This window comes from Ursus maritimus, unplaced genomic scaffold, assembly GCF_017311325.1.
Source record: "Ursus maritimus isolate PB19 unplaced genomic scaffold, ASM1731132v1 scaffold_17, whole genome shotgun sequence".
Taxonomy (NCBI): domain Eukaryota; kingdom Metazoa; phylum Chordata; class Mammalia; order Carnivora; family Ursidae; genus Ursus; species Ursus maritimus.
This window is the reverse complement of record NW_024424119.1, coordinates 34,213,160-34,225,504: the sequence shown is the minus strand read 5'-3', so window position 1 is coordinate 34,225,504 and position 12,345 is coordinate 34,213,160. Positions and strand designations below refer to the sequence as shown.

Genomic DNA, 12,345 nt, shown 5'->3' with positions numbered 1-12,345 from the left:
GGGGATTTGGATGGTCTGTGGGTAGCAGATAAGAGTGCAGCCTTCTTGCAGAAAGTAAATTCATTGAATACTCTCCATAAAGTCAATAATGTCAGGCTTATCAGCTGTCCTCATTCTCCATTCAGCCCCCTGGGGACCAGCCTTGAAATAAAGGCCACAGCTCCAGGGGCTGGAGAGTGGAGGCACAGGATGGGGCTGGGAAGGGGCCTCCGCCCCCTGGGCTATATTTTAGGCAGGTGGGGGAAATCTGCCAGGCCTGAGCCGCCCAGAGCCCTCAGCTCTCCAGACTGACAAATCCCAAACCAAACACATCCACTGAGGGGATGAGGCAGGCACCCCCTTATTCCTCAAATTCAGCAGGTGTTTTCAGGACGCTCCACTGGGGGCTTCTTAGGACAATTAGAGGATGTTATTTTAAATGTAACCAATAAAAAACCTACAGAGGAAACCTTGATTTCTTGCTACAGTCTGCTTTTCATAATACAGACACTTCTGTGCTACCCAAGAGCACATCCATCTTTTCTAGCTGGTGGAGCTCTTTTCAAGTTGCCTGAAATAAGTCGATTACCAGCTAGAGTTTCAGACACAATTCTGAAACTCACACTGTAGCTGAAGCAGACTGTTTTTTAACAGGATACAACCTGTGCTTGGCTCCTCTTCTCCTACACTCGACACCCTTAGGATCCAAACAGACATTAAGGCTGGCCCAGACCTCATCAGTGAATAGTCCCGGCCTCAGCTCTCTGACCCAGGCAACAGAATCTGGCTGGGTGGAAATGGAGAAGAGGGAAAATGGAGAAGAGGGTTTCTGGGATCAGTCTTAGCCTAAATTCTCCCAAATCCCCACTTTGGACTTGGGGGTGTTTCGATTATTTGCGGAGTCAACAAATGAACTTCAGCCCTCAACACAGTACCTTTGAGCAGTAATCTAGCCAGGAGTGTTCATTAAAGATATCATGTTTTTATTCAAGTAACCTTTCTACACTTTCTCTTATCCTCTAAACTTCGTAGCAGGATATTCAGTCCCTTGCCCCCAATCTGCTCCTTGCCCACTTGCCCTCCTTCCTGGAGATTTTTCTAGACTTGGGTGCTCAGGTCTGGGACTTTTGGTCTCCTTATCTAAGCTTGATCTTTGAGAATCAATTCTGTTAAGTGTTGTTTTAATCCCATGTCCTGTCTTCCCAAAAGACAGAGCATGCACGTGTGCCGTTGAGGCCAGGGTCATTTCTTATCACCAGACCTCAGGACAGGGCCCTTTACCCAGGAGAACTTTTAAGTATCTAATCTTACAGAAAAATTATTACTTGGGTTTATAAAGAAAATATAAGTTCATGGGATTTATTCCAAAACTAGAAATAAAAGCAAGTAAGGATAATATTGCCAATAGCTATCATTTGTTAAACATCTCCTATGTACTAAACAGTGTACCAGATGCTGTAGATTTCCTGTATTTCTTATAATAACCCTTATAGGTAGATATTAATCTTAGCCATTAGATAAAAAAATTGGAACTCAGAAGTTAAATAGCTAGTTGAAGATCACAAAACTAGGAAGTGGCACCCCTGGATTTGAGTCCAAATTTGTACAACAGTAAAGCACTTGCTGGTCCCATCAAACTCTCTAGATGTACATTACCCCCTATGCTAGCTACATGATGCTATTTAATTAAAATTAAACATTCAGTTCCTTGGTTACATTTGCCACATTTCAAGTGCTCGATGGTCAAGTGTGGCTAGTGGCTGCTGTATTGGACAGCGCAGACAGAGATCATTTCCAGCATCACAGGATGCTCTGTCTGGACAGCACTGCTATAGACAGTCTCTGGTCTTCCACTAGAATATGGGGGAAAGATGGCTCTGAGTAAACTATAATTGGCATGATATGAGGAGAGGACAGCTTTCTAAAAGCAAAGGCTTTCCTTTTGTCTGTGAAGTCAGACAAACAGAATCTGGTCGGATTAGAGGGTTGCACAGTTTAGGCTCCAAAATAAACTCTTACACATTGCAACTATCAATCTTCTAAGTGACCTGAAAACATTTGGTGGTAATAAACATTCAGAAAAGTAGTCATCCAATTACCTTTCCTGCAATATTCACTAGAAAATATGCTCCAAATTACTGAAACTAGAGAAAAAGATGGAATTGAAAAGTTTTAGGTGAGAAAAAAAAAAACCGGTGGTAAATATGAAATTAATTAAATTCACAAAAGCTAAGAATAATCACACCAGCTGCTAAAGGGCTTTTGCTGGTAAATCAAGTTGCGGAAATGTCAACTAAAAAGGACACAAACGAATAAGAAAATAAATTTTAAAGAGGATTATTAAATTTACAGAGCAAATCAATGAAGAATTGGAGGAAAGAAAGGTGAAAAACAAAACAAAAACCTAAAAATCTGTCTTCTAAAAATGGTGGCAAGATTATTCCTTTCAATGTTTTATAAAGAGTGTTATATGGCTTTTTGTAAAATGTTGAAGGGCACTATCTAATAAAATCATAGTACAAACCATGGTGCACAGTACACATGCAAAAAGAAAACCATAAAAGAGACAACTACAGTATTTGGTGTTATCACTATTTAAAAGTTTAGCCATTCTAGTAGGTGTGCAGTGATATCTCATTGTGGTTGTAATTTGCATTTCCCTGATGATCAACAATGTTGAACATCTTTTTTAAAAAGTTATAGTAATAGTCAATACTATAGCTCTCTCTCTTTACTTCTCTATTATCGATGATAACTTTTACTCCCTTCAGAAAATGCTGTTACATTTAGCACCTTTGCTCAGCAGTTTATAGATAGCTTTGCACGGGGAGAAGAGTCCTAGGGAAACATTCTTTATGGGAAGAACAGTAGAGGTATAAAGTTAGGTTAGGAATAAAAGTAGTAGTAACTTTCAGTAAAGATGGACGTTTCCACAGCATTGCTGGAAAATGATACATTTTGGAAGAGGAATACACTGAAATTCAGCAGATTTTGTGTGTTTGCATCCAAAAGAAAAAAATAAGAGCCCCAAACACAAAGTGTGATGAAGCAGAGCTGAGGCAGAGGATGAACTACCTGGAAGTCACTTCTCATACAACACAGGAAATGCTTTCTAATTATCAGCTGAGCAAGGACTGATTTATTATTTGCTTCAGTAATATTTCAGGAGGTGTTTATGAAAGACATTAAGAAAAATGGCAACACTTCCCCCAGTTTTATAGAGACATAATTGCCCTATAACATTGTATAAGTTTAAGGTGTACGACATAATTATTTGATATATGTATGTATGGTAAAATGATCACTACAAGTTAACATCCATCACCTCACATAGCTAAAAATTTGTTTTCTTGTGATGAAACTGTCTTAGCAACTTTCAAATATACAACAGAATATTGTCAACTATACTCATCATGCTGTACATTACACCCCCAGAATTTGTCTCGTAACCGGAAGTTTGTACCTTTTGACCACCCTCATCCGAATCCCCCAGTCCCTACCCCCTGCCTCTGGCAACCACCAATCTGTTTCTGAGTTTGGTTTTTCTAGTTTCCACATATTAAATGAGATCATAGTTATTTTTCTCTGATATTTCCTTTAACATAACGCCTTCAAGGTCTACTTACATTGCCACAAGTGGCAGAATTTCCCTCTTTTTTGTGGCTAAGTAATATTCCATTTTTTGTATATACCCTTCTTCTTATGCTTCTTATGCTTCTTATCTTCATATGCTGATGGACACTTACGTTGTTTCCGTATCTTGGTTATTGTAAATAAACCTGCAATGTACAAGGGGTGCAGAAATCTCTTTGGGATAATGATTTCATATCCTTCAGATAAATATCCAGAAGTGGAATTGCTGGATCATATGATAACTGTATTTTTAATATTTTGAGGAAACTTCATTGTTTTCCTAGTGACTGCATCAATTTACATTCCCATTAGCAGTGAATAAGAGTTCCCTTTCCTGCACATTCTCATCAACACTCGTCAGCTCTTGTCTTTTTAATAACAGCCATTTTAACAGGTATGAGGTTTTGATTTGCATTTCCCTGATGATTAGTGATGTCGAGCACCCTTTCATGTACATGTTGACCACCTGAGTATCTCCTTTGGAAAAATGTCTATTCAGTTCCTTTGCCCAGTTTTAATTGTTTGGGTTTTTTTTTTTTGTTTGTTTTTGCTATTGAGTTGTAGGAGTTCCTTATGTATTTTGGATATTAACCCCTTACCAGATATATTATTTGCAGATATTTATTCCCAATCTATAGGTTGCCTCTCATTGTTTCTCTTGTTGTGCAGAAGCTTTTTAGTTTGATGTAGCCCACTTGTTTATTTTCACTTTTGTTGCCTTTGGTGCTTCTGGTGTCATATCCAAAAAATCACTGACATGAGCAATGTCAAGGAGCTCTTTCCCCATTTTCCGCTAGGGAGTTTTATGGTTTTAAGTCTCACATGTATGTTTTTAAATCCATTTTGAGTTAATTTTTGTGAGTGGTGGAAGGCAGAAGTCTAGTTTCATTCTTTTCCATGTGAATATCCAAATTTTCCCAGCCCTATTTATTAAAGAGACTGCATTTCCTCCATTGAGTATTCTTGGCTTCCTCATCAAATATTAGTTGACTGAATATGCATGGGTTTATTTTCCAGGCTCTAAATTCTGTTCCGTTGGTCTATGTGTCTGTGTTTATGCCAGCACCATACTGTTTTGATTAGTACAGCACTAGAATATGGCTTGAAATCAGCAAATGTGATGCCTCCAGCTTTGTTCTTTTTTCTCAGGATTGCTTTTGGCTATTTGGTTAACAGTCCTGAACGTCTTTTTGGTGTGCTTATCACCTGTGGATCTTTTCCAGTGAAATGTCTATTCATGTCTTTTGCTCATTTTCTAATGGATTTTTCTAAGCTGTTGAGGGTCAAGTTCTTTATATATTCTAGATGTTACACTTTTGTCAGCTACGTAGCTTGCAAATATTTCCTCCTAGTCTGTAGCTTGACTTTCCATCCTCTTCTTGTAGGCTTTTGCAGTTTTTAATTTTGGTGAAGTCCAGCTTATCAATTTTCCCTTTTTTGGATTGTGCTTTTGGTTGGTATCAAGTCTTAAGAAAGCCTCACTCTAGATCATGAAGATTTCCATTTTTTCCCCCTAAAAGTTTCATAGTCTTACATTTAAGTACAGGACACATTTGGGTTCATTTTTGTATAAGGTATGAAGTGCAAGTTGAGGTTACTTTTGTTGTTGTTAAAAAGGCTATCCTAGCCTCTACTGAATTGCTTTTGCTCTTTGATCAAAAATCCATTGAGTATATTTGTGTGTCAATTTCTGGGTTCTTTATTGTGCTCTAGTGATCTATGTGTCTATCTCTTTACTAATGCTACACTGTCTTGATTACTGCTTTAATCAAGGGCTGCCTAATAAAGTATCACAGATGGGGTGCCTGGGGGGCTCAGTCAGTTAAGTGTCTGACACTTGGTTTTGGCTCAGGTCATGATCTTAGGGTCATGAGATGGAGCTCTGTGTCAGGCTCTGAGCTCAGCAGGGAGTCTGCTTGAGATCCTCTTCCTTTCCCTCTGCCCCTCCCCTGCTTGCATGCAAGTGTGCTCTCTTTCTCTCAAATAAATAAATAAATCTTAAAAAAAAAAATAAAGTATCACAGACTGGGTGGCTGAAGACAGACATTTATTTTCTTACAGTTCTGTAGGCTAGAAGTCCAAGATCAGGGTGTTGGTAGGGCTGGTTTCTTCTGAGGGCCTTTCTCCTTGACTTGTAGATGGCCACCTTCTCCCTAATCTTCATGTAGTCTTCTCTCTATGCCTGTCTGTATTCTTAAATCTCTTCTTATAAGGACCCAGTCATATCTGATTAGGGCCCACCCATACGACTTCATTTTACCTTAGTTTTAGAAATACTGTACTGGTGGCAAGATTTACTATTTTACCAGATTGCTTACAAATACTACTGGCTGTAATATCTACTGCAAACTTCAAGAATAAACACAAAACATCTCAAGTGATTAAAAAAATTTTATTCGTCATCCTAAACTGATTATATATTATAATTTCTGATCATAATAATAATATTAAAGGTATTGTCAGTAGTACCACAAACTCCCTCTACCTGAAGATAAAACCAAATAGTCAACTGGTAAGCATACATTGAAATTTACCCATGTTTAAAATATCATTTTGTTTAAAAAACTCACATACATCTTTTTCTGGTTATGAAGTAGAAGGGGCATGCAAATAGCTATATATTATTTTCATTTAACAAACCCATGCTCTGAATGAGTCATCAAAAAACTACAAAATCTTATAATTGTTTTTTAATGGTGCATGAGACAGTACGTTGTTTTATAAAACAAAATACAGTACTTCTAATTCTCCTCATAATCCCTTTCAACCCCACTGTGAGAGCTGCTTGTAAGTGTACAGCAGCTTGGTTGGCTAATGGGTTCCTACATCATCTCTACATTGGGTTGGGTTGGGAGATGGCCAAAGGGGCATTCTAACCTAGAAGTTCTGAGAATACAGAAGTACAGATTTCTCATTAGAAAAATGTAGACCTGCCTACTGGTCCTGTGAAAAGGTATCACTACTGAATTGGTCTGTTTGACTTACAAACTATAATTAGATTTTAGTTTGTGCAGAGAAGCTTAAAATAGCTTAAAACATATCCTGTAGATTCTTGCCTAATTGAGACAAAACCACAAATTTGATGGAAGAAGGTGGAAATGAGTATTTTCAATTCTCCTTTACTAAAGCACGGATATAAACATTCATCAGCACAGATAGCTACATGAAACTAAGTATTCCAAGTTCTTCCCCTCTGCAAATCATGACTTACATCTGATTTTGGCTGGGTAGAGAATTACTAACAAAGAGATGACGGTTTACCTCTAGAAAAAGCTAGAATATTGAAGAAGTCCAGGGCAGAACAAGTACCAAATCTAGGGAGGGACCAAGGAACTATGTAACATTAGGGATCATATAAGGAGACCTTATGAGACAACAGCTTGCCAAATAAAATGAAAATACTAATTCTATTTAGAGAAAGAGCCAATTCGGTAGTGTCTCTGAATTCATGAACCATACAATTTGTCCTTTAATGCCGTGATACAATGAAACAATTTTTCCCCTAAGCAAATTCAGTCACCCAACCTCCTGAACAAGGTCTGTGTTCTGAATCATAGTTTTTTTAATCCCATTTGAAGAATAATTAGAAAAGGGGCTTGGAAGTAGGAAATGGAATATTTCTTGAGTATTTACTTAATCCTGGGCCTGATGCTAAGCACTTATGGTCCATTTTACCCTAACTAAAAACCCTGGGAAGTACACATTTCCCTAATTCACTCATGTGGAAGTTGAGGCTGAGAGGTCCTCTACCACAAACCCCACATGATGAACCTGGGATGCAAACTCAGGCCTAATTCAGAAATTTGTGATCTTTTTATACCAACATGCTGATTCCCCCCAAGTGAAATGTCAGAGGTGACACAGCCCAGGTCTTAATGAGAGAGGAAGAAGAGGAGGAAAGAGAAATTGCTGCTGGGACACTTCTTCAAAGATATCCTTTCGTCTGGTCAGGAACTAGAGTTTTTCCATGATAATTATATATTAGAAGTTGAGAATGTGGCACTTTCTCTGACTAGTATTTGAAGAAATTTTCCCATGGGGATTTATAATGTTAAGGATGAAAGAATTGTTCATTTTCCAAAAGGTAAAACTTAGGGGAGACTTAGAAACATTTGCAGCCTTAGGCTTGTGATACTGGGTGAGGTATTAGGCTGGAGTGTGGGAATTCATTCCAAGTGTGTTTCCCAGATGCAGCTCTGGTCCCCAATCTATAAACCGCTGCTCTTTAATGTAACACCTTGCTGTCCTATGTGCCATCTGAAGTTTGGAGCCATGTTAAGACTAGATACAATGGTTTGCGGTCACAAAGAAGAAAAGGAATGAGTACAACTTATTCCCAACTACTTGCATCTGTCAGAGAGTATCAATAGGGAAGGAGGAAAGATTTTTCAGAAATGAGTGCTTAGCTAATGGTTTCCTGGGGGAAGTGGAAGAGGTGAAGTAGCAATGGGACACCTCTTAAGAGAATCAGGTACTCCTGGATGTTAAGAGTATCATGATCAAAGGCTGATGTCTCCAAACATGAACTATTTCACCTTTTGGAGATACGGCATTTTGTGGATAAGGGTATGAAGATAGCCTAAGTATTTTGGACAAGAAAGAAATACTCCTTCTTGATTTCTTTGTCACCTCAGACTTTCAATTGGAGCAGAAAGATACTAAGCAGGGAATGGCAGAAACACCCTGAAACTGACTCCTGAAGGTTCAGGATGACTTCTCTGTCAAGCACCTCAAGCACAGTTAAAGATGCTATGCTGTGACGCAATGACATAGGAACTAGGCCAAAAGTCATGGCACTCTTGAGTTTTAGCTTCAGGTGTTTCTCAAATTACTGCTATTGCTTATTGATTTAGCTATAAAACAAGAGGGACAGAATGAATGTGACCCCTATAGCTTTTAAGACTCAAGAGCAAGATGATTTTCACTTGAGTGAACTTGTTTGGGGAGGATGGTGGTAGACATTCTGCCATCTAGTGGTCATATTTCAGGGTTTGTAGCTAGGGAATCAAAGAAACCAGCTATCCCACTGCCCAGCTTCTTAGGGATGCTTGATTTTAGGAACTGCAGTTGTACTGTAGTTTTATTCCAGGGGCCAGATGTCAGTGGCTGCAGCAGAGGGAAGAAGGCCAAGTGCCCTCTGCTTAGAGAAGGACCGTGTGGCCCCCTGGTTGTAAAGTGAGAGGTTATCAGTCTTGCCTCTCAGGATCTGTCTGGAGATATCCATGGGTGCCTAACTTCCAAGTAATATAGGAGGTTTTCTCCTGTAAGCCAGACAAAGTGGACCTGAAAGTAGCCATACTAGGAGAATTATTGTTGGAATACTCAGGTGAAGAAAGAAAAGTGATCTGATGAGGTTTGAGGGTAGATGCACTGAACACTGAGCACAGTTAAGAACTGCCAAGAAGCGCAGAATGAAGTATGGCTGGATCTGTATCAGAAGCAAGCAGGCCTTCAGAGTCTGGGGAAAAGCTTTCATTCCCTCAAGTTAGGGTCAGAACCAAGCAAGAGCAGAAGCCTGTGAAACCAGAAGGTAGTCAAGAAAGGTATTTTAGCTGCCAGTGGGCTGTGGAGGGAAGGATACAGAATCTCTGTCAATGGGGCCAAGACATCTTAGATTTTGGATTCTTCAAGACCTTGGACTCCAGGGGTAGATAAAAGAAAATAACCTAAATAGTGGTGGTAGGACCCCCTGGCAAACAGTGGAAGCCCCAATTTGAAATGGGCAGAAATATGTATGCACTTTTACATACACGTCTAGATGCTGAGCACAAGCAAATGGTCCTCACTAAGCAGAGCAGATTTTGCCCGGGAACACTATTATTATCTTGATATTTTTTCAACCGTGAAAAATGAAATTAGGTTCAGCTATTTAGAATTCAGATATGATTTCTATGGGCTGATTTTCCAGCAAAGAGAATCTGATTACATGGCCTGTCATTTGGGGACAAGTTTACTGGTAATCTGTAAGAGCCCCTGAGAACCTCATTATGTTAGTTATGAAAAGATCCAATGAGTACGCACTGAAAGCTCATCCTAAGAGAGGAAGATCAGTGGTTATCATTTAACAAAAAAAGTTTTTGGTGTTTTGAAAATAGAGAGTGGGGTGGTTGCAGGTCACTTTCCCCAACTTTGTTTTAGGAAAACTCAGTCTGCCTATTCCCTCAGACCCTCTGGTTTCCATTTCTGATACTCCTGTGATTCTCTGGTTTTAGACGAAAGTCTAGGATTTTGTCAAGAAAGTTGTCCTACGTAGCCTGGATAAAATGTAAGACTTGGCTTCCTTTCCCAGACAAAGAAAAAGATAGCAGTGTTTATTGTGCCTACCTTTACTTCTCACTTGGAATATATCACTAAAGTGATTCATGAAGAGATGAGGGAGACAGGGTCATCCCAGGCCACTCAAAAACATATCTGGGGGGAGGAGGGGAAGAAAACTGAAGGGTTCTTAAATTGGTGGTACTTGATAAAGCAAGGAAGTCTGCATTCTCGTCCCATCAATATGCAACAGATAGAAACTCTAGGTAGAACAATGAGAATGGACACAAACTTTACAAACACCATGATCTGGGGTGGGAGGACGCAGAAAGCATTTGTCAGATTTGTCATTTATCTTCATTTTGGAGATGTGATATAGTATACAGGAGAGGGGCAGGTAGTCTCACATAGCATTTAAATTGGTTTATAGGCCATAAATGAAAGGTAAGGAGCTGTAACTGATGAATGAATACACAGAAGAGTACACTTAGAAAAATTAGAGGTATTTCTATTAATATTTTAGTGTTAACATTAAAATTGGGAGTGCAAGGATTAAAAATTCAGGAAATATTAAAGTCCATGAATAGCTCATATTTTTACCTAACAGATGGTTGGGAATGAAACAAGGAAAGTAAGTTTTGTGAAATCACAACCCTTTCAAAATCATGTCTGGTAGCATGATCTCGCTTGAATGATTTGTTAACAGGTGCTACAGAGGTCAGTGAAAATATTCTCACAATGGCTGGAAATTAAAGCATCACACAAGCACAAGCTTCCTTTTCACTTCAAATACAAAAATAGAAAAATGCACGGAAATTTGCATATCTTTGACAAAGCTAGAAAGAAGCTCTCATTCTCTTACAGAACGATGCCCTGTACTCTAAATCAATTTCACATGGGGTTGCTTGTAAAATGAATCTGCTAGCATCTTTTCTTGATGCCATCTAAAGTCTGATCACTTAAATGTGTTAACTCCGCCTCTACAACCTTAAAAGCAGCACTGACATACAAGTTTAACTGCCGATCACAGGAACGGGCTAATATTTTTACTGGTATATCCTTCCTTAGCTTTGCCCAATAAACCTATCATCCAGTCCAACCATTATCTAACATTTTGAAAGAACATCACATTTCATAGGAGCTTCAAAGGTAAGGGTGTTTCCCTCAAAGGAAAATTGAGGTGCTTACCAAAGGGAAGGGAAAGAGACAGCCATGTGTGTCACTCAACTCTGCTTCTCCACTCTAAACTAGCACTGTACCTGGCGCAGGGGGACTCCTTAATAAAAGTAAAATGAGAGAATTAAATCAGATGGCTCAGAGGTTAGGACTCTTTCTCCATCTTCACACTTGACATATCTTTGGCCCCTCCTTACATTTGACAAATAGAGATTTATCTTCTTAAACAGTTATCCACCTTTGTTTCAAAAGGGGAAGTCTACCATTTCAACTTACTGTCTCAGTATAACTGGATAACCTCATCCCACTCAGAAATAGGCCAGATTCCATTGGGCTGCACATTGGGGGGAGAGCGCTTCCAGTCCCATGTCTTCACAGGAATCTTCCAGGTCTTACCATAGTTGGCTTCAATGTATTCAATAGTTTCACAGGGCACATGAATCTTCATGTCTACAAACTCGGTCCAGCACAGTGTAAACTTGGGAAACAGGTATCTGTGGCAACACAGAGGCAATGGGGGAGGGGTTAGGCTTGACAGTACAAGTTTGATCTAAAGAACCCAGCTGCTAGTGCACTCTTGGCTGAAGGAAAGTCCTCTCCCAATAAATAGCTTTGGGGACAGATATAGTGGACATTTTACTGTTTCTGACTGTCAAGCATCCCCTTCCTCTTCTAACATTACCAGCATCCCTGTTTCCCTCCCCTACTCTTGTCCCTATGGTTCAGGAGGGGCTGACCCACCCCCAGGACCCAGAGATGGGTAAAAAAGACCCAGGCTTAACCAGTACATTACAGTGATTGGATCAGGAATAGGAATATACACAAATTAGGTAAATAAAAGTCAGCTTTGGGATTTCCATTGGAACTACCAGAAGAAAGAGGCATTCTTTTTGCTGAGGTTTCTAAGCAGGTGGGATGGAAGCTGAGCCTTTTTGTTATCTATTAGCAGGGAGAGCCTGTCTGAGAATGAAGTCAAAGCAAAAAGTGCCCAAAAAATGGAGGAAAATGATAGAGCTCAGAAAACCCTAGGGAAGGACTTGGATTTGGCTGTGGCCATTCCTTAAACATCTCAGGTAAACCAGTGAATGAATATATATATATTCATTCATATGTATATATTCTTTTTTTACTACATTTCTAATACTCGCAATCCTTCCTACACAGAGGGAGGCACATGTAGCAGCAAGAAAGGACACAAACTCTTCTAGTTGACCAGAAAACCTGAATCAACTCTGGACACAGGACATTCTCCAACAACAGCATCATACATGCGTGTGCCTTTGGGACAGGTCTTACTAAGTC

At 39.4% G+C, this 12,345-nt stretch overlaps 1 protein-coding gene across 4 annotated transcripts in view; it reads right to left on the bottom strand.

Moving 5' to 3' along the window:
• FKTN (fukutin) overlaps positions 1–12,345 on the bottom strand; it is a 77,143-nt gene that overhangs the window by 13,920 nt on the left and 50,878 nt on the right. For 2 of the 4 annotated variants that reach the window (XM_008707910.2, XM_008707920.1), the window contains one exon: positions 11,440–11,537. In XM_008707910.2, coding sequence (XP_008706132.1) covers positions 11,440–11,537 — 98 coding nt within the window. Of the gene's footprint in view, positions 1–3,605; positions 3,659–11,319; positions 11,538–12,345 lie in introns of those variants that run through there. The other 2 variants (XM_008707918.2, XM_008707922.1) reach the window with 2 other exon arrangements.